At 41.2% G+C, this 23744-nt stretch overlaps 1 protein-coding gene across 1 annotated transcript; it reads left to right on the top strand.

Moving 5' to 3' along the window:
- Positions 1 to 7176: 7176 nt before the first annotated feature.
- Positions 7177 to 9296, top strand: P2RY1 (purinergic receptor P2Y1). The gene has a single exon (XM_081235405.1). It carries the CDS (start codon positions 7293 to 7295, stop codon positions 8415 to 8417), a length of 1125 nt encoding a protein of 374 aa, XP_081091531.1. The 5' UTR covers positions 7177 to 7292; the 3' UTR covers positions 8418 to 9296.
- The last annotated feature ends 14448 nt before the right edge of the window (positions 9297 to 23744 follow it).

The raw sequence follows: 23744 nt of genomic DNA, 5'->3' as shown, positions 1-23744 counted from the left end.
AATCAGTGGTTGAATAGAGAAAGGCAGAGAACAGAGACCCCATGTCTTTAAAGAAGTAGAGAGAATAGGCAAAATACATGATTTTCAAGTCCCTATACCTTCTTTCTTCTAAAGCCCAAACTCCTGTACCCTTCCAATAAAGTCACTTTGTTTGTTCAAGCTGGTTTTGATGAATTTGGTTTCTTACATCCAAAGGCCCAATTATCAAGTTATATCCATTAAGGTAAAAATGATAGTATTATAAATAATAATGATAATAATAGCTAGTACTTATTATGCACTTACTATGTACCAGGCACAGTCTTAAACACTTTACTCACACAATCACATTCTTACAGCTATCTTGTGATATAGGAGTTATTTGATAAGAACATTGACACGACACAGGTTTGGCCATGTGTCTAGTTGCATGGCTATTAAGTGGCCCTCACTGACCTTTGAACCCAGTTCTGTCTTCTTCTCCAAAACCATGTGCTATGAGCTAATACATAAAAAGCATTCCAAATAGCACGTGGCACATGCATACCACAGTTCAAGACTGCTAAACCCTTAACGTGTTTTAGTCACTGGATAGGAGGAGCTACAGCATTTTTAAATTGGCATAGTAAAGCAATGTCAGGCAGGATCATGTAAAATCTTGCTACTCTGAGTGTAGTGGTTGGATGAGGAGCTTGGACATCAAACAGAACTTGTTGCAAATGCAAAGTCTTGGGCTCCACCCCATACCTACGACTGCATTTTAGCAAGAGCCTGCAAGTGATCTGTATGCACAGTCAAGTTTGAGAAACTGTGCTAAGAGACTCAAAGCAGACATTGCTGGTGAGCTAAGAGAGTAGTTTACTTACATGGTTATTATAACTATGATACAGTCTCTAAGATAAATACTTAGCTGCAATATCAGGTGTCTAGAACGGAAGCTGAAAGATGAAAATCAGAACTAATGTTGAGGTTCTGCTAAACTCTGTCATTGAAAATGTAAGAATTTGTCAAGGAGTAACTGATTATTTCTCCACTTGAAGCATAATCTAGACTATTTGAGTTCTCTGTCAGCTATAAATAACTGTTCCTATATTGAATTATATTTTATTCCATTTTATTGTTTTTATAGACAAAACATGGGTCTATTTCACTTTAGCATGTTGACATATTAGATGCTTTCTTTGGCTACCCAGGTATCTTTCCAGCAGAGCATCCAATCTTGTGCTTGTTTTAAGAAGACCCTCTTGGATAAGCCCATCCTGCCAGCTTTTCTACAAGAATCTAAATTAAAAAAATTATAAAAATGGACACAATGCTCATCTACTTAAAATTGGTTCACACTTCGAGTGCCACGGGTGAAAACTTATCAAATTTTCAGAAAGCCAAATTCCAAAATCTGAAGTTTGAATGAATGACCACAAGTGCTATTAAGTTTAATCTTGAAAAATGTGTACAGCACTATGTAGCACAGAGAACTATATTCAGTATCCTGTGATAAACCATAATGGAAAAAATATGAAAAAAAGAATATATATGTATCTGAATCACTTTGCTGTGTAGCAGAAATTAATACAATGTTGTAAATCAACTATACTTCAATTTAAAAAAGTTTAAATTTTAAAAAGAAAAGAAAAAGAAAAATGTGAAACTCTCAGGACATAATTGAGATCAACATCCCAGGAGTGAGCTGATGGAATCTGTGACTTAACATGAGGAAAACAGGTATTTCTTTATTTTCACACATGGTTTTCATTTACCTATTTGGGATTTAGCTTATGTACTCAAAACATGGATGTATCAGAAATCAACAATTTATTTATGGTGGATATAATAATGATGACAATTAACACTCAAACAATGCCTTATTTTTACCCTTTGTGCTACCATGGAAACCCTCCATGGGTCCATGAGTATGGTGTAAGATCTTGGATATGGGTAACTGGCTTTAAAGATACTTCTGCACCCATAGGCTTTACAAACACTTATTTCCTATCTCCTGAAAAAGCTAAGTGTAAAATGAAATTGTAGGGACCTCCCTGGTGGCGCAGTGGTTAGGAATCCACCTGCCAATGCAGGGGACACGGGTTTGAGCCCTGGTCCGGGAAGATCCCACATGCCACGGAGCAACTAAGCCCGTGCGCCACAGCTACTGAGCCTGTGCTCTAGAGCCCGCGAGCCACAACTACTGAGCCCGTGTGCCACAACTACTGAAGCCCGTGCGCCTAGAGCATGTGCTCCACACCGAGAAGCCACCGCAATGAGAAGCCCGCACACTGCAACGAAGAGTAGCCCCCACTGGCCACAACTAGAGAAAGCCCGCGTGCAGCAACGAAGACCCAATGCAGCCCAAAATAAATAAATTAATTATTTTAAAATAAAAAAAGAAAATTGTAGAAAAACTGGCATGTAATATAGCATTTCCAATCTATTATCAGTAAATGTTGTGAGACATGCTTTTGTGAAACCAGAGAGGTCAGATACAAAGACAGCAAAGGGAATATTTATCATATATAATGATTAGAGGAAGATGACAAGCCAGGACTGGCATTTTTATTCTGGATTTAACATAAATTCTTTTAAAACTATTACAAAGTGACCAAGACTAGGGTCTAGGGCTTCGTGTGGATGGGAATAAGGAAAGTAAATACTAAAAAGGGCACTATAGGGAAGCAGTTTCCTTGAATATTCTTAACTTCTGGGAGCAAGAAATTTTGTGAAGGATGAAAAGATTTAGGTGGCCTGGGATTTTACAGGTCCTTGTAAGTGACAGCACGCAGATGGAAAACCTAGCCCATATATATATATATATATATATTCATTCATATATATATGCATATATATATGAATCATTTTTCTGTATACCTGAAGCTAATACAACACTGTAAATCAAATCAACTATACTTCCAAAAAAAAGAGAAACTTCATTGAACTGAAACAAAAAGAAAGAAAAGAAAACCGAGCTCAATGTCATCTGCCAAGGGGCAGATACTCAAACGGCACATTATTCTAACCACGGGACCCCTCAGCCTGTGTCATCTCACCACCTCCCAGACCCCTCCCCCCACAGCTACCCAGATTCCAACCTAAATAATTGGAAAGCAACGCTCTGTGAGATTTCCAAAGTTCCCTATCAGTTGTGTGCAAGCACCTTGCTTTCTCTCCTCCCCTACACAGTTCCCCTCTAGCACCTTCATCTCCTTCCTCCCTTTCCTTTCCCCTCCCTCTTTCCTCAGCCTCCCTGGTCCCTTACTCTCCTCTCCTCTTATTCACTCCAACCCTGGAGCAACCAGGCTGTCTCCTATTCTGTGTCCTATACTCCTGAGGTGATTCTTAATGAAATAAATTTCAGGACCCCTACTGACTGGATCCATGACAAGTGAATCATTTATAGGAGCAGCTGGGCCCTGCCCAGCACAAGACCGTCTTTCATCCTTTCTCTGTGTGCTTTTTCCACTAATGCCCCACCTTAGCCCTCTCACCTCTAACTCACTGGAGGATACCAGCTGTGAATTCCTTGGGCTTCTTTCTCCTTTCTTTCTCCTATATTCTTCGTGGAGAACAGAAGAGTCTCCTCACTTTCTTAAGGTATATCTCAGAAGTTATCACACTTTAGTTATTGTTCTTGAAGGGATCTCTCAAAGGATTCCCTTGTCTCCCAAAGCAGAGTCTCATCCTCTCTCACCTGCAAAATCATTAGTTGGCCTACCCATTAGCTCCCCCTTCTCTCCGCCACCCTTTACATTTTATGTTCATCGGAAGTTTTTTTCTTTTTATGCTTGTAGCCCTCGATTCAAATGTTTTCAGTCATCTTTCCATCCTCAATGATTGCTGGATTTTCTGTGACTTAAGAAAAAGGGAAAGAAGAACCTTTGTAAAGATGGTTGTTAGGAACTTTGTAACAAGAAGGGCAGCCTTTTTGTTTATGAGTCTGAAACTAAACAGGTTTGACTTTCCTAGGATTGTCTGTCACTTCTCAAATTATATATAAATTGTTGGCTATTTTTTTAAAAGCCTAAGGAGAGCAGAACATTTGGGAAGCTTCTGAAATACTCTGACTATCAGTACCTTCAAGACCTGGCTCAAAATTTTCTCTCTGGATAGAAGGCTTCTGGGAATAACACTTTCTATACTCAATCTTTTTTAGTAGTGGCCACTAACAGTTAATTTTCCTATCAGTGCCCTGTACTAGTGTGTATTTTATCATAGAATAGTGGTTAAATGTATGGCCTTTAGGGATAGATGGCTTCCGTTTAAATCCCAGTTTCTACTGTATGACTCTGAATGAGTTACTTAACCTCTCTGTGCCTTCGTTTCACCACTTATAAAATAGGGATATGACTGTCAATTACCATAGGATATTTTAAGGATTAAAGGACTCAGCACTGTGCACAGTGCTGAGTATATAGGAAAGGCTTATGATTATTGATATTGTTATATGTTATTATCATGGTTAACCCTGTAAGTTCTTTGCATTTCCAACTAAGTTGTTAATTCTTCAAGTCAGACATTTACATCATTAATCAAATAAAAAACAAATTAATACAAAATGTTTGAGGTAAGTCACTTAAAGATATGAAACATATTCTTTTCATAACTTTAAGGCATTTATATTTGGTATTTAAGCATCAATAAATACTTACATGTTATTGGATTTTAGATGGTATTTTATTTTTTCCTTTATTAAATCTAATCCAATGTATTACAAATAGAAAGTTAACACAGTCAACAAACAATAACCCAATACATAAATTATTTCTCAAAGGCACAATTTTGATTTAAAATATAACTTAAACATATTTCAAGTCTGAAATATGTGGCATGTAAAAGCAGTGTTTACAAAATCAACCTTTTTAATCTCATTTTAAAAAGTCTGTGGTCTACTTAGGACAACTATCTTCTCCAAATGCCTAATAAAGTGTGAAGTTTTCTGAAAGTACTTAATGGTATTTAGACTAAGTGTACATTTCCAAACACTCACATTATGGGTTAATGCATTTGCAACAGACTTCTGAATGACGTTACATTTGCTTATGTTGCAAATGAAAAATGCAGAAGAGTGAGGAGTTAGGACGTATTGAGTACCAGTGGAAGTCAATGTTTTCTTCCACTTCCCTCTCTCTCTTAACAGAAAATAATCCCAGTCAGTACTATCCTCACCAAAGAATATGAAAATGCTTCATGTTAAGACTTGGAATTATAGAATCATATATGGATGGGAAAAAAAAATCAAATCCAACTCCCTTATTTTATCGTTGAGAAAACTGAGGCCTGTAGCATTCATTTCAATTGAGACTTGTTTTCAAAACAACATTCATGCCCTTGAGTTATTTACTCTAGTTTTATCATTTATTTTCATGCTGTTTTATTGACTACAACTCAAAATACCAGTGTGCTCACAATGCCATGTGTTTGGATATGGTCCTTTCTACACGTGTCCCTGGAAAGGACTGTCTGGCCCTTGTGGGGAATTTTCCTTTGTGGTATCAAAGCCAGGGGCTCCAGGTTTTCCTTTGAGCATTTTTTTTTTTTTTTTTTTTTTTTTTTTTGCGGTACGCGGGCCTCTCACTGTTGTGGCCCCTCCCGTTGCGGAGCACAGGCTCCGGACGCGCAGGCTCAGCGGCCATGGCTCACGGGCCCAGCCTCTCCGCGGCGTGTGGGATCTTCCCGGACCGGGTCACGAACCCGTGTCCCCTTCATCGGCAGGCGGACTCTCAACCACTGCGCCACCAGGGAAACCCTGTGACTAATCACTTTGACCTAAAGAAAGAGGATTGGTAATAAAACCCCCAAACCACACCTTAATCACTTTGGAGTTAAAATTGCCTTTACATCTACCTAAATAAATTTATATTTAATATTCAAGTTATTTCCTGAACAGTATGTTTTTATTTATTTTTTATTGCAGACTTTGATCTTTAATTAAATGTACTGGACAGGAGGATTTGGGGACCCTGCGTTGTCTGTAAGTGGTAGGTAACAAACTGTGCTGAAGCAACGTCAAGTATCAACTACTAATACTTTTACAAAGTCCTTTTAGAAATGTTCACGTTGATGTTACCAATTGACGTCGGTTTATTAGCATTTGGTTAATTAAGAGAAACCATATTGAAATAAAAGGGGAAAGGCAGACTAGAAGGACAGAAAGAGGCTCTCCCCATTTCCCTCCCCACCCTCCCTCCTTTGAAAGCTTTCTGGGAGCAGCAGGTTCCTATAGTGCCAGGAATCCAGTCTCGGTGAAGCGCGGAGCACTGCAGCGCCAGGGTTATCCCAGTTGGGGACTACAGGTTGCTTGGAACACCTGGCGTGGTTCTTGAGGGCCCTGGCGACTTGAGTCTCATTCCGGTCCGCTCCAGGGCTGTAGGCAGAAGGCTCTGAGCGGTCAGAGGGGTTTCCTGTGTGTCAGCAACATCACTCTGCCGAGATAGCTGGCGGAAGAGCCAAGGAGCGCTCTCGGACCAATCGCTCTCCAGCAGCCAGCCGTACCCCTGACCCTGACAGAGCGCGCCCTGACCGCCGACTCTGGTGAAGACCGGCCCTCCCAGAAGACGCCTCCGGCCCCGGGCGAACTTCGCGCAGGCACGCCCCTCGCCTCCCGGAGGAGCGCGGACTCGCCCGGGTGCCCAAACTCCGCCCATCCTCGCTGGGAGCCCGGCTCGCCCTCCCGCCGCCTGCACTCGAGCAGGTCTCTAGAAGAGCCTGCGAGCTAACACAGACGGCGAGCCGGACGCGATCCAGAAGCACACGAGTCTGCGACCACGCGCGCTCCGATGGCCCCCAGTGGCTGAGCGCCGGGGGCGCGGAGGCAGCGGCGCGGGCCCTAGAGCCGAGCTGCTGGCTTGCAAGGTAGGGCGCAGGAAGATGCCCAAACGAAGTTGATCCTGGGGGGAAGGAGGCTGGGGCGCGCCCTCCCCACCTCGGAGCGCAGAGCAGCGAGTTTGGCTCGACCTCACTGAGTCCCCGGCGCGCTCTCCGGCGCGAACCCGCGGCCCCTCGGGAAAGCGCAGTCGGAAAGTTGTCGGCGGCGGAGTCCCTCGCGCCCTGTTGTGTAACCTCGGCGCTGCCAGCCTCACCGGGAAGTTGCTGGTCCTCCGGCCAGCCCGGTTCGGTCGCGGCCCGGGGCAGATTTCATGGCCCGCGGCGAACGCGGGGCGGGAGCCGGCGTGGGCGAGCCCCTGCTTGACCCCTCCCGCAGAGTTCCCCGGCGCCCCCTCCCGTCTGCTCGCCCGCCTTTCCGATGCTCGCTGCGCCCCTCGCCGCCGCCCTCTTGCCGCCGCTTGCCCCTTGGAGCCGCCGCCTAAGTCGGGGAGGAGAGAATGACCGAGGTGCTGTGGCCGGCGGTCCCCAATGGGACGGACGCTGCCTTCCTGGCCGGCCCGGGCTCGCCCTGGGGGAACAGCACAGTGGCCTCCACCGCCGCCGTCGCCGCCTCTCCGTTCAAATGCGCGCTGACCAAGACAGGCTTCCAGTTCTACTACCTGCCAGCTGTCTACATCTTGGTGTTCATTGTCGGCTTCCTGGGCAACAGCGTGGCCATCTGGATGTTCGTCTTCCACATGAAGCCGTGGAGCGGCATCTCCGTGTACATGTTCAACTTGGCCTTGGCGGACTTCTTGTACGTGCTGACTCTGCCGGCGCTCATCTTCTACTACTTCAATAAGACCGACTGGATCTTCGGGGATGCCATGTGCAAGCTGCAGAGGTTCATCTTCCATGTGAATCTCTATGGCAGCATCTTGTTCCTGACCTGCATCAGCGCGCACCGGTACAGCGGTGTGGTGTACCCGCTCAAGTCCCTGGGCAGGCTGAAGAAGAAGAACGCAGTCTATATCAGCGTGCTGGTGTGGCTCATCGTGGTGGTGGGGATCTCCCCCATTCTCTTCTATTCCGGCACCGGGATCCGGAAAAACAAAACCATCACCTGCTATGACACCACCTCAGACGAGTACCTGCGAAGTTATTTCATCTACAGCATGTGCACGACCGTGGCCATGTTCTGTGTCCCTTTGGTGCTGATTTTGGGCTGTTACGGATTAATTGTGAGAGCTTTGATTTACAAAGACCTGGACAATTCGCCTCTGAGGAGGAAATCCATTTACCTGGTGATTATTGTACTGACTGTTTTTGCTGTGTCTTACATCCCTTTCCATGTGATGAAAACAATGAATTTGAGGGCCCGGCTGGATTTTCAGACCCCAGAAATGTGTGCTTTCAATGACAGGGTTTATGCCACTTATCAGGTGACAAGAGGTCTAGCAAGTCTCAACAGTTGTGTGGACCCCATTCTCTATTTCTTGGCAGGAGATACTTTCAGAAGGAGACTCTCCCGAGCCACCAGGAAAGCTTCCAGAAGAAGTGAGGCAAATTTGCAGTCCAAGAGTGAAGACATGACTCTCAATATTTTATCCGAGTTCAAGCAGAATGGAGATACAAGCTTGTGAAGACGCAAGAATCCCCAAACACCCACTTTTGTAACATGGTAGGATGCTTAACAGAGCCAAGTGCTTTCTTCCCCTTTAAGTTTCTAGTAAGATTAAATTCAAACGAAGAAAGCAGTGAATTAAAGAAAAAAAAAAAAGAAGTGGAAATGCCTACACCCACACTTAGTTTGTTTGGGTTTGCTTTCAAGGACTTCCTTCTTTCTCACCAGAAGTATGTAACATAAAATAATACTATCCTACTTAAATATTTACTTTCTCTTCTGCCTTTAAAATTTGCAAGCTCTTCTGTTTAAAGCTTACATGAGTACTGGAGCTATTTGGATATTAATAACTTCTCTAAGAAAACTGACCACCTGAAACTTGAGTTTGTGATTCATCTAGTCTTTACTGTTTTTAATAATCTGAGCTAGGAACAAATTGAAACTTCACATTCTCAAATTACTGTAGTACAGCAAAATACCAAACTCGGTTCACTCAGTAGCAGATGAACAGATTGCAGCTGGCTGTCTCTTGGTCCTGTAAGCATAGGTGATGGCTGGCTGAATTACTTTGGAGAATTAAATAGAAAAGTCAAGTCAATGAATTTACAAGTCTAAAAAGTGATTATCTCCCAGTTATTTCTAGAAAACTGCTCACTCTGTGTTGGGTGCTAAATGTTTGGTGGTGGCATCCTGTATATATTATCTTACAGGTAAAATGCCTTCAAAATAATCAAAGTGCACGTACTTTCCTTTGTAAACACCATGAACTCTGTGAGACTTCCTGTGACAAAGAGCATTTACTTGCACCACCGCTGTGCAGTGCCCTAGGAGTGTGTTTGTGTTCCTGTACAAATGCTCACTTCCATCTGTAAAAACAGTTTTAAAAATCACAGATAAATTACAGACCCAGGTTGAATAACTGTTAGCAAGTTGAGGGATGCTGGGCAGGTGGGAGAGTGGCTGACAGTCATCCATAACGCGTAGCCTGCAAACATATTCTTGAATGTATGAGGCAACTGGGAGTGGGGAGAAGACATTTTTAGAATAAGGACTTTAGCTTAAATTAATTATGGTGTAAAGGCCCCTTTTTTTTTGGTTTAGTTTTGTTTTTGCTCCTTCCAAATGCTGGAAAACATTAAATGCAATATAAAAAGAAGGCGGCAGAATTTGTATGGGTTGTGTTGGTAGAATGAAATGCTATAATGCTTTACTGGATCTTACATCCTCATATTTGAAGGAAAAAACTCCAAATATATGGGAAAGGGAACTATGAGGAATTAAATTTCAGTACTTGAAGTACCACAGCACTAAAAAGTAAGGTATAGAAACTACTAATCAGACTAGTAATAGTTTAAGAGAAGACCACCAGACAGTGTTTTCTTTTATATCTTCCCTCTGCCAGGCAGTAATGACGTATCTGTAAAAGACTTCAATAACTTTAATAACGGTTTTCAGTGAATATTGAATTGTGGCACTTCTAGCCTTTGAAACGGTCCCATTCGATATAATGACGAATCATGAGGTGAGGTGACAGTTTCCAACACCAAATAACTAAATCCAGTGTCGAAGGAATTTCTAGTTGTGAAGGTCCCCCCAACAAAGCCAATATCAGAGTCTACAGCTGATGGTGGGGTAACTTGTTTGAAAGCACTTTATAGGTAGAGCAGTTTGGGGCTGTGTCTCAAGGTGAGAAGCTTAGCGCCCTGTGAGACCTGGGGACAGGGAAGTCAGAGTTGGGCTTCACTTCTTGCAGGACCTCAGTGCACTGCAGATTTGTGAGCCCTCAAGTCTCTTCCTAGACTTGCTCCAGCCACTAAGATCAATGAAGAAGAGCTGTGTTTAGCCATCCTAAAGAGTGCTGCTTTTTCACATGTTCAGTCTTAAAGCACAGAATTATAGAAACCAAATCAAGAAGAAACCTTCCAGATGTCCTACCTACAACTCCTCATTTTGAGAAAAGAGAAGGGTTAGCTAGGTTCTCATTTGGTTCGGGCCCTGCAGTGTTGTTTGTTGTGGAATCCTAAAAGAAAAAGACTAAGATATGTCATGAGTGTGGAACACCTGTCAAATATCATGTTCAGTGAGACACAATTAATATCACTAAATTGGCCAAAATGGAAATGTCAAAAGCCCGTTATGATCCTTAAACTCGAAGGCTAATGGTACACATTTCTATAATATTCCCTCACCATTTACTTTAGTGTTCTTCCTTTTAGGTCTGATGCCCAGCCTGGTTTACACTATGGGTTAAGTACGTTGTTTCAGCTCCCAGAGAACTTTCTTTTGGTCCAGTGTGGAGGTGAACAGCGACTAGAAATGCCCTTTTACTTCTTGGCATGCTTTTTCCAGAGTGTTTCTTCTTTAGCTTCATACATCACGTGGTAGACAATGATGACATGCAGATACCTGCCTAATGGTGACAAGAATGATCTCTCCAACCCCTCCCAGGCACAAATTGGTCTCTGGGATGAGTCTGCTAATGGTGATCTACTGGCTGAAGATCTGATTCATGATATATGATAAGAGTAGGTATTTTAAGAGTAAAGGCAGAAATCTACTGGCATTTTCATAAAAGAGTCAAAATTACAGAACTTATCAGTTAACTAAATTTCACACTACAAAACTGTTTGAATGCCAAGCTCAAGGCGTTTTATGGCTCATCAGCTGGCACCTTTGACTCTGAACATCAATGTTTGCACTTGTTTGCATCAGTGTTTGCACTGAAATGCTAAAAACACAGACCTAGAAGAGATACAGCATGAGAGTAGGATCTGGTGTTAAAATGGTGACACTGCCACTTGGCCAGATGTGGAACTCTTGACCCTGGCAAGACCACTCCGTGGATTAAAAGGGTTGGATGACATCCATCTGTTGGGGCCTTAGGGGATGTGGTAAAGCCAGAGGTGCATGAAGTCTGCTACTGTATTTTCCAGGACTGTTCAATTCCAGTCCTTGACTGAAAATTCATACAGAGTTCACCGACTGTGATATGGATATGACCTGTAGGTTTTCTCAGTCTCCTCAGGGCAGTGCACTACACTGCCTTTGGATACAAGAGATGTCAGTGCTTATAGCACTGTAGCAGCTTGTAGCAGCTGGAATTGGACTAGTGACAATAAAGATTTGTAATTAGTTAGAGATATAGTGAAGCTTTAACTTTGCTGGTCAAATTGTAACTATCATAATAGTATTTATTGATGAAGCTCACAGCCCTTCCATTGTACAGATTGAAGAACTTTCTTGAAAGTTCCAACATACTGAGGTAAATTATATTTATTACAATGTATAATATTAATATGTCACACTGGTGTATTTTACATAATATATGATGCATAAAAAATGAGAGTTACTGTATATTATGATGCTTTCCAAATATCAGTATCTTGAAATGTTTAAGTCCTCAGATTTCTTTTATCTAAAATACGAAAATCTGTTTTGTGATACAAGTGATTCATTTTCTCTACAAATGCTTTTGCACGTTTATCTTTTTATTTAGGGTTCTTTCTACACAGACACAGTTTGGTGTCAATCGACAGTAAATACAAAATATCTTAGCCAGACTGGGTCTGTATTGTCTACATTTTATATACTATTGTAGAAAAGTTTATATTGTCTTTTTAATACATTTGAAATTGTGTCCCCAGATACAGTCAGAGCTTCCCATTTCCAAATGCAAAAGGCTTGTCCTAAATTCAGAGGAGATCTCTTACGTTTTAGAAGTCTGGTGAGATGGGCATTACAGATACAACATTAGAGTTTGAGGAAATACTTTAGGGAGATGGGGAGAGAAAGAGGCAGCTGGAGTAATCAGTTACTGTGCTCAGTTCCGCTTCAATTTTTATTTTGTGTTTCTTCTCAAGGTGAAATAGTATAATCTTAATTTCTTTGAGATGGAGTTTCTAAGTAACACACTACCAGCAAGTTCAACACTGCTAGTAATTTTATTGTTTTCTTTGTTCATTTGATAACTTTAATTCCAAGTTTTACAGTAATAACTGTATATTATTTGGCTGCTGAATCCTGTTACAGTTTTTTAGTTCTGTTGTACATTGTATTATACACATCATTACAAATTAATATGAAGGGGAATATATGTTACATATCAAAAATTGTGAATTTGAATTGTAGTATGTTTTAGTGCTTTTGCCAAAATGTTTATTTTTATAATATCTGTAATTTTAATATAGATAATTGAACTAGATTTCTTTGTGATTAATAGTGCCATTGAATGAGCAGTATGGAAACAGTGTTACTTGACATTTTGAGCTTTCTCAGGTTTATCGAAATCAATGGTAGCTTAACAGATTCCAGACTAACTGTGCATAATTGTGTTTTAAAAGGAATGTACATTTCCTATAAGTTTGCATGCAGGAGTGTACAGCTTGGAATGTGTGTGTGTGTGTGTGTGTGTGTCCATGGCATGGCAGCCAACTTTGTATCTGCTGTTGTAGTAACAGCAGAGCTTTGATATAATCATGGTCATTAGAATTGTACCTACCATAGACAGTTAAAACTGAAAAAGTCTCAATAAAACTATGAAATGTGGTCTGATGGCTTCTATGTTATTATAGTACTAACACTTACAAGTTTCCCCAAATTTTGACATGTACCATTATACCGGCTGGCAAGTATTGGCAATACTACTTACTAGTATCCTACTAATACTAGGATATATTGAATCAGCACAGGCATCTCTTAACATGTAGCCTGGACTGTAAGAAGTGAAGTGTTAAAGAAAGAATCCTGGTGCAAGGTAACTGATAAGATCATCATTATTTTATATTTAAATATTAATAGGAGCTTGATTTAATTCTTTGAGGAAAATATGGAACACAATCTCAATACATATTTCTCATACTAGTGTTCTGTGTTTAAAATGTTAGCTGTAATCTAATGTAATGTAATGCCTCCTCTAATTTTTTAATCCACGGAGGGAGTCATTCTAATAATCCTTTGTGGTTTCTGTTTTTCTATTAGCCCACATTGCCTACTTCTCTCAAGTTTATATATTGATACACACACACACACACACACGCACACATATATATGTTGCTATGCAGTGAAAACCTGTACATGGAATGGACACATGCTTAAAGCATTACTTTCTTTCCTTAGTGGGGAAGGTAAGTGCACTATGGTCCTGCACTGGATTTTTTGGTTGTCTGCTGAGACAGGTGCCCTATCACAGAATCCTGTGGGTAGAAAAATGCAAATCCCTTGCAGCCCCTAACATACTGTCACTCAGTTTTAACTCCTTAATTGACTGTACTATCCAGACTTCACCACTCAGGAGGCCTCACTTACTAACATCAGCTTTGGTAGAGTTTTGTGGCTATGTATATGCGTGTGTGTGTGTGTGTATGTTTGTTTAGTGCATACACAAATTATACAGATAATTATCTTTCTGACTTAAGAAGAATTTACCATAACGCTTTGGGCACCCTGTGATTTTCAAAATCACTTTGGGATTATAGTCAGAGAAACTTCTCTATCCACAAGTAAATATACTGTGTTTAAATTCTCTTTTTTACTTTAATGAACTGGGAAGTTTATATTTTCTTTTCAGGAGGTTTAGACTTTTGTTGCCAGATATGGTCAGAGTTTCTATTTCCAAATGTAAAAAACATGGCCTAAATTCAAAGTAGATCTGTTATTGTTTAAAAGTCTGATGGATGGGCCATTAAAGACACAACATATGTCACTAGAAATCCATGTAAATATTATTACTGTGCTTACTTGATTTAACCCTGCAAGGTTACATTGCTTTGGGGTAGACCCTAGGGCCTAACATCCCCAGCCAGCATGGGACCGATGATCCAAACAACAGCTGTGGATGGAGTCAGGCCCCTGGGCTGAGCAGCTGACAGTACTGAAGCCCCATAGAAATGGACATGGGTAAGGAGTAGGGGTGATGGGAGGCACGTGGGAGCAGCCAGTACTGCACAGAGGGGGAAAAATGCACTGCCTTTCCTGTTTACCAGATGAAGGGAGATCATCTGCGTGAAGGTGGTAACTCCCTGATGATAGATTAAAACAGAAGGAGGCCTTGGAGATGAGCCAATCCAGTCACCTCAGTTTGCTCCTGGGAGTAAAATTTTCACGTTCAAAGGTGGAAGCAGCAAAAAAACTGAGGGTTCTCACTCCTATTAACACATTCCTCCCACGTCCCAGGGCTCTTCAAACTGTGGATCTTGACCCATTGGTGGGTCAGAAAGTGAGTATAGTGGGTTATGATAGGCACTCATTCACAAAATGGAACATTATAGATCACAGTCTGTAATCAGTGAGCAAGTCTTTGTGATTTTAACTTCAGACACACTCACACACACACTCACACTCACACAACACATATATTTACATATATTTACGTGTACTTGTGCCCTGGGTCACAGTGGACATTTGATTTCTTATTGAGGGCCTGGTCAAAAAAGTTAAAAAATGACACTACTCAGCAAAAGGTAGCGTGGAGTTATGGAATAGGGCATGAGACATTGTTTCTTAAAAACTATTTTCAAATCAACACAAAGAATCTTAGTTGTTCAGGAGCTTCAAGATGGAGGAAGAGTAAGACGCGGAGATCACCTTCCTCCCCACAGACATATCAGAAATACATCTTACACGTGGAACAACTCCTACAGGACACCTGCTGAACGCTGGCAGAAGACAAACCTCCCAAAAGGCAAGAAACTCCCCCACATACCTGGGTAGGGCAAAAGAAAAAAGAATAAACAGAGACAAAAGGACAGGGACGGGGCCTGCACCAGTGGGAGGGAGCCGTGAAGGAGGAAAGGTTTCCACACACTAGGAGCCCCTTCGCGGGCGGAGACTGCCAGTGGCGGAGGGGGTAGCTTCAGAGCCACGGAGGAGAGCGCAGTAACAGGGGTGCGGAGGGCAAAGCGGGGAGATTCCCGCACAGAGGATCGGTGCCGACCGGCACTCACCAGCCCGAGAGGCTTGTCTGCTCGCCCAACGGGGCGGGCAGGGCTGGGAGCTGAGGCTCGGGTATCGGGTTTCAGTCGGAGCGCAGGGAGAGGACTGGGGTTGGCGGCGTGAACACAGCCTGAAGGGGTTAGTGCACCACAGCTAGCCGGTAGGGAGTCCAGGAAAAGGTCTGGACCTGCCGAAGAGGCAAGAGACTTTTTCTTCCCTCTTTGTTTCCTGGTGCGAGAGGAGAGTGGATTAAGAGCGCCGCTTAAAGGAGCTCCAGAGACGGGCGCAACAGCGCGGACCCCAGAGACGGGCATGAGACGCTAAGGCTGCTGCTGCCGCCGCCAAGAAGCCTGTGTGCGAGCACAAGTCACTATCCACATCTCCCTTCCGGGGAGCCTGTGCAGCCCGTCACTGCAAGGGTCCCGTGATCCAGGGACAACTTCCCCGGAAGAACCCATGGCGCGCCTCGGGCTGCTGCAACGTCACGCCGGCCTCTGCCGCCGCAGGCTCGCCCCGCCTCCGTGCCCCTCCCTCCCCCCCGGCCTGAGTGAGCCAGAGTCGCCGAATCAGCTGCTCCTTTAACCCCGTCCTGTCTGAGCGAAGAACAGACGCCCTCAGGCGACCTACACGAAGAGGTGGGGCCAAATCCAAAGCTGAACCCCGGGAGCTGTGCGAACAAAGAAGAGAAAGGGAAATTTCTCCCAGCAGCCTCAGGAGCAGCGGATTAAAGCTCCACAATCAACTTGATGTACCCTGCATCTGTGGAATACCTGAATAGACAACGAAGCATCCCAAAATTGAGGAGGTGGACTTTGGGAGCAACGATATATATATATTTTCCCCTTTTTCTCTTTTTTGTGAGTGTGTATGTGTATGCTTCTGTGTGAGATTTTCTCTGTATACCTTTGCTTTTACCATTTGTCCTAGGGTCCTGTCTGTCCGTTTTTTGTTTTATTTTTTTGGTTTGTTTTTTAATTACTTAAAAAATTATTTTTCTTAATAATTATTTTTTATTTTTTTTAATTTAAATAACTTTCTTTTATTTTATCTTCTGCTTTCTTTCTTTCTTTTCTCACTTTTATTCTGAGCCGTGTGAAGGACAGGCTCTTGGTGCTCCAGCCAGGCGACAGGGCTATGCCACTGAGGTGGGAGAGCCAACTTCAGGACACTGGTCCACAAGAGACCTTCCAGCTCCATGTAATATCAAACGGCGAAAATCTCCCAGAGATCTCCATCTCAACACCAACACCCAGCTCCACTCAATGACCAGCAAGCTACAGTGCTGAACATCCTATGCCAAACAACAAGCAAGACAGGAACACAACCCCACCCATTAGCAGAGAGGCTGCCTAAAATCATAATAAGGCCACAGACACCCCAAAACACACCACCAGACGTGGACCTGCCCACCAGAAAGACAAGATCCAGCCTCATCCACCAGAAGAGAGGCACTAGTCCCCTCCACCAGGAAGCCTACACAACCCATTGAACCAACCTTAGCCACTGGGGACAAACACCAAAAACAACGGGAACTACGAACCTGCAGCCTGCAAAAAGGAGACCCCAAACACAGTAAGTTAAGCAAAATGAGAAGACAGAAAATCACACAGCAGAGGAAGGGGCAAGGCAAAAACCCACCAGACCTAACAAATGAAGAGGAAATAGGCAGTCTACCTGAAAAGGAATTCAGAATAATGATAGTAAAGATGATCCAAAATCTTGGAAATAGAATGGAGAAACTACAAGAAACGTTTAACAAGGACCTAGAAGATCTAAAGAGCAAACAAACAGTGATGAACAACACAATGAATGAAATTAAAAATTCTCTAGAAGGGATCAATAGCAGAATAAATGAGGCAGAAGAACGGATAAGTGACCTGGAAGATAAAATACTGGAAATAATTACTGCAGAGCAGAATAAAGAAAAAAGAATGAAAAGAATTAAGGACAGTCTCAGAGACCTCTGGGACAACAATAAACGCACCAACATTTGAATTATACGGTTGCCAGAAAAAGAAGAGAAAAAGAAAGGAACTGAGAAAATATTTGAAGAGATTATAGTTGAAAACTTCCCTAATATGGGAAAGGAAATAGTTAATCACGTCCAGGAAGCACAGAGAGTCCCATACAGGATAAATCCAAGGAGAAACATGCCAAGACACATATTAATCAAACTATCAAAAATTAAATACAAAGAACAAATATTAAAAGCAGCAAGGGAAAAACAACAAATAACATACAAGGGAATCCCAATAAGGTTAACAGCTGATCTTTCAGCAGAAACTGCAAGCCAGAAGGGACTGGCAGGACATAATTAAAGTGATGAAAGGGAAAAACCAACAACCAAGATGACTCTACCAAGCAAGGATCTCATTCAGATTCGATGGAGAAATTAAAACCTTTACAGACAAGCAAAAGCTAAGAGAATTCAGCACCACAAAACCAGCTTTACAACAAATGCTAAAGGAACTTCTCTAGGCAGGAAACACAGAGAAGGAAAAGACCTACAATAATAAACCCCCCAAAATTAAGAAAATGGTAATAGGAACATAGATACCGATAATTACCTTAACTATAAATGGATTAAATGCTCCAACCAAAAGACATAGAGTGGCTGAATGGATACAAAAACAAGACCTGTATATATGCTGTCTACGAGAGACCCACTTCAGACCTAGGGACACATACAGACCGAAAGTGAGGGGATGGAAAAAGATATTCCATGCAAATGGAAATCAAAAGAAAGCTGGAGTAGCAATACTCATATCAGATAAAATAGACTAAAACAAAGGCTTTACAAGAGATAAAGAAGGACACTACATAATGATCAAGGGATCAATCCATGAAGAAGATATAACAATTGTAAATGTTTATGCACCCAACATAGGAGCACCTCAATACATAAGGCAAATACTAACAGCCATAAAAGGGGAAATCCACAGCAACACAATCATAGTAGGGGACTTTAAAACCCCACTTTCACCAATGGACAGATCATCCAAAATGAAAATAAATAGGAAACACAAGCTTTATTTTTTTTTTTCATTTTTTTTTTTTTTTTGAAGTACACAGGCCTCTCACTCTTGTGGCCTCTCCCGTTGCGGAGCACAGGCTCCGGACACGCAGGCTCAGCGGCCATGGCTCACGGGCCCAGCTGCTCCGCGGCATGTGGGATCTTCCCGGACCGGGGCACGAACCCGTGTCCTCTGCATCGGCAGGCGGACTCTCAACCACTGCGCCACCAGGGAAGCCCGGAAACACAAGCTTTAAATGATACATTAAACAAGATGGACTTAATTGATATTTATAGGACATTCCATCCAAAAACAACAGAATACACATTCTTCTCAAGTGTTCATGGAACATTCTCCAGGATAGATCATGTCTTGGGTCACAAATCAAGCCTTGGTAAATTTAATAAAATTGAAATCATATCAATTATCTTTTCCGAACACAATGCTATGAGACTAGATATCAATCACAGGAAAAGATCTGTAAGGAATACAAACACTTGGAGGCTAAACAACACACTACTTGATAACCAAGAGATCACTGAAGAAATCAAAGAGGAAATCAAAAAATACCTAGAAACAAATGACAATGACAACACGACAACTCAAAACCTATGGGATGCAGCAAAAGCAGTTCTAAGACGGAAGTTTATAGCAATAAAATCTTACCTTAAAAAACAAGAAACATCTCAAATAAACAAGCTAACCTTACACCTGAAGTAATTAGATAAAGAAGAACAAAACCCCCCCCAAAGTCAGCAGAAGGAAAGAAACCATAAAAATCAGATCAGAAATAAATGAAAAAGAAATGAAGGAAACGATAGCAAAGATCAGTAAAAGTAAAAGCTGGTTCTTTGAGAAGATAAGGAAAATTGATAAACCATTAGCCAGACTCATCAAGAAAAAAAGGGAGAAGACTCAAATCAATAGAATTAGAAATGAAAAAGGAGAAGTAACAACTGACACTGCAGAAATACAAAGGATCATGAGAGATTACTACAAGCAACTATATGCCAATAAAATGGACAACCTGGAAGAAATGGACAAATTCTTAGAAATGCACAACCTTCTGAGACTGAACCAGGAAGAAATAGAAAATATGAACAGACCAGTCACGAGGACTGAAATTGAAACTGTGATTAAAAATCTTCCAACAAACAAAAGCCCAGGATCAGATGGCTTCACAGGCTAATTCTATCAAACATTTAGAGAAGAGCTAACACCTATCCTTCTCAAACTCTTCCAAAATATAGCAGAGGGAGGAACACTCCCAAACTCATTCTACGAGGCCACCATCACTCTGATACCAAAACCAGACAAAGATGTCACAAAGAAAGAAAACTACAGGCCAATATCACTGATGAACATAGATGCAAAAATCCTCAACAAAATACTAGCAAAGAGAATCCAACAGCACATTAAAAGGATCATACACTATGATCAATTGGGGTTTATCCCAAGAATGCAAGGATTCTTTAATATACATAAATCAATCAATGTGATACACCATATTAACAAACTGAAGGAGAAAATATGATCATCTCAATAGATGCAGAGAAAGCTTTTGAAAAAATTCAACAGCCATTTATGATAAAAACCCTCCAGAAAGGAGGCATAGAGGGAACTTTCCTCAACATAATAAAGGCCATATATGACAAACCCACAGCCAAAATCATCCTCAATGGTGAAAAACTGAAACCGTTTCCACTAAGATCAGGAACAAGACAAGGTTGCCCACTCTCACCACTATTATGCAACATAGTTTTGGAAATTTTAGCCACAGCAATCAGAGAAGAAAAAGAAAGAGAAGGAATCCAAATTGGAAAAGAAGTAAAGCTGTCACTGTTTGCAGATGACATGATACTATACATAGAGAATCCTAAAGATGCTACCAGAAAACTACTAGAGCTAATCAATGAATTTGGTAAAGTAGCAGGATAGAAAATTAATGCACAGAAATCTCTTGCATTCCGATACACTAATGATGAAAAATCTGAAAGTGAAATTAAGAAAACTCTCCCATTTACCACTGCAACAAAAAGAATTAAATATCTAGAAATAAACCTACCTAAGGAGACAAAAAACCTATATGCAGAAAACTATAAGACACTGATGAAAGAAATTAAAGATGATACAAATAGATGGAGAGATATACCATGTTCTTGGATTGGAAGGATCAACATTGTGAAAATGACTCTACTACCAAAAGCAATCTACAGATTTAATGCAATCCCTATGAAACTACCACTGGCATTTTTCACAGAGCTAGAACAAAAATTTCACAATTTGTATGGAAACACAAAAGACCCCGAATAGCCAAAGCAATCTTTATTTTATTTATTTACTTTTTTTTGTGGTACGCGGGCCTCTCACTGCTGTGGCCCCTTCTGCTGCGGAACACAGGCTCCAGATGCGCAGGCCCAGTGGCCATGGCTCACAGGCCCAGCCACTCCGTGGCATGTGGGATCCTCCCGGACCGGGGCACAAACCCATGTGCCCCGCATCGGCAGGTGGACTCCCAACTAGTGCGCCACCAGGGAAGCCCCAAAGCAATCTTGAGAAAGAAAAACGGAGCTGGAGGAATCAGATTCCCTGACTTCAGACTATAGTGCAAAGCTACAGTAATCAAGACAGTATGGTACTGGCACAGAAACAGAAATATACATCAATGGAACAGGATAGGAAGCCCAGAGATAAATCCACACACATATGGTCACCTTATCTTTGATAAAGCAGGCAAGAATATACAGTGGAGAAAAGTCTGCCTCTTCAATAAGTGGTGCTGGGAAAACTGGACAGCTACATGTGGAAGAATGAAATTAGAAGACTCCTTAACACCATACACAAAAACAAACTCAAAAGGGATTAAAGACCTAAATGTAAGGCCAGAATCCATCAAACTCTTAGAGGAAAACATAGGCAGAACACTCTATGACATAAATCACAGCAAGATCCTTTTTGGCCCACCTCCTAGAGAAATGGAAATAAAAACAAAAATAAACAAATGGGACCTAATGAAACTTAAAAGTTTTTGCACAGCAAAGGAAACCATAAACAAGACCAAAAGACAACCCTCAGAATGGGTGAAAATATTTGCAAATGAAGCAAGTTACAAAGGATTAATCTCCAAAATTTACAAGCAGCTCATGCAGCTCAATAGCAAAAAAAACAAACAACCCACTCCAAAAATGGGCACAAGACCTAAACAGACATTTATCCAAAGAAGATATACAGATTGCCAACAAACACATGAAAGTATGCTCAACATCATTAATCATTAGAGAAATGCAAATCAAAACTACAATGAGATATCATCTCACACCAGTCAGAATGGGCATCATCAAAAAATCTACAAACAATAAATGCTGGAGAGGGTGTGGAGAAAAGGGAACCCTCTTGTACTGTTGGTGGGAATGTAAATTGATACAGCCACTGTGGAGAACAGTATGGAGGTTCCTTAAAAAACTAAAAACAGAACTACCATATGTCCCAGCAATCCCACAACTGGGCATGTACCCTGAGAAAACCATAATTCAAAAAGAGTTATGTCCCAAAATGTTCTTTGCAGCTCTATTTACAACAGCCAGGACATGGAAGCAACCTAAGTTTCTATCAACAGATGAATGGATAAAGAAGATGTGGCACATATATACAATGGAATATTACTCAGCCATAAAAAGGAACAAAACTGAGTGATCTGTAGTGAGGTTCATGGACCTAGAGATAGTCATACAGAGTGAAGTAAATCAGAAAGAGAAAAACAAATACCGTATGCTAACACATATATATGGAATCTAAAAGAAAAAAAAAGTCATGAAGAACCTAGGGGCAAGACGGGAATAAAGATGCAGACCTACTAGAGAATGGACTTGAGGATACGAGGAAGGGGAAGGGGAAGCTGGGACAAAGTGAGAGAGTGCCATGGACATAGATACACTACCAAACGTAAAATAGATAGTTAGTGGGAAGCAGCCGCATAGCACAGGGAGATCAGCTCGGTGCTTTGGGACCACCTAGAGGGGTAGGATAAGGAGGGTGGGAGGGAGGGAGAGGCAAGAGGGAAGAGATATGGGGACATATGTATATGTTTAACTGATTCACTTTGTTATAAAGCAGAAAATAACACACCATTGTAAAGCAATTATACTCCAATAAACATGGTAAAGAATAAAAAAGGAATCTTAGTTGTTAATTTTGTTACATGTGTTCTCGGTTTTTTAAATGTTATTTTCTTCTGAAGACTTCACTTGGAATTCCCAAAGAAATGATTAAAGCCGCATTTAGCCTACATCTAAGGATGGTTAATTTTAGTTTAAGATAGTACAACTGAAACTCGTATTTATGTAAACTTTGACAGCTTAACTCTTCATTCTATTCCCTCTGGTTTGAACAGCAAAATAGCAAATGGCCACTATGTGTAAGAGTATTGACTTTGCAGTCAAAATGCCTTAGGTTTGAAGCTACCTATCGCTGCTGTTTACTACTTCTGTATCCTGGGCAAGTTACTTAAATCCTCTTGGTTGTGTTTTTCTCAACTATAAAATGGGCATAAAAATTTGCAGCTCAAAGGATGTTAGGAGAATTAAGTGAAATAAAATATGCAAAGCCTCTACCATATAATGCACGCTTAATAAATGGTAGGTATACCATTCTTGAGGCTGCTAAGGTTTTGCCACTCCACATGCCATTTTCTTATTGTTATTATTATTTCTCTTTTTATTAATACAAATATTATTTCTACTAATAGGGATATTAAAATTTCTGTTTTCTTTCATGCCATGGAGGCTTAGTGGTTCTCCTGGAAATTTACATCGTGGGATTGAGAGTGGGTCTCTTAGAAATTCATGCTATGGGATTGAGTGCATTTAAAATTGCTCTTTTCAGAGAAAGACAAATATCACATGATATCACTTATATGTGGAATCTAAAAAAATGATACAAATGAACTTTTTTACCAAACAGAAACAGACTCACAGACAGAGAAAACAAATTTATGGCTACCAAAGGGGAAAGGGGTAAGGGATAAATTAGGAGTTTGGGATTAACAAATATGCATTACTATATATAAAATAGGTAACCAACAAGGACCTCCTGTATAGCACAGGGAGCTATATTCAATGTCTTGTAATAACCTATAATGGAAAAGAATCTGAGAAATATATATATATATATATATATATATATATATATATATATATATATATATATATATATATATATATATTAATTGCTCTTTTGGACATTCCACTGAATATCTGAGGTCAAATAATAAGCAACTCTTCAACTTTTTGATGCTTTGTACCATGAAATTCACTGTGTGGGACAAAGATATGTAAGGCCAAGTATGTACAGCTAAAAATATATCCTCAAGAACGGTCTGCTGACCTCCTTAACTGGGCCTCACC

This window comes from Mesoplodon bidens (assembly GCF_964165515.1).
Source record: "Mesoplodon bidens genome assembly, chromosome: 5".
NCBI lineage: Eukaryota > Metazoa > Chordata > Mammalia > Artiodactyla > Ziphiidae > Mesoplodon > Mesoplodon bidens.
This window is presented reverse-complemented; position numbering and strand designations above follow the sequence as displayed.

Bases quoted from the DNA above. Each gene is read 5' to 3' on its own strand.
- P2RY1 (XM_081235405.1), top strand. From the start codon at position 7,293: ATGACCGAGGTGCTGTGGCCGGCGGTCCCCAATGGGACGGACGCTGCC.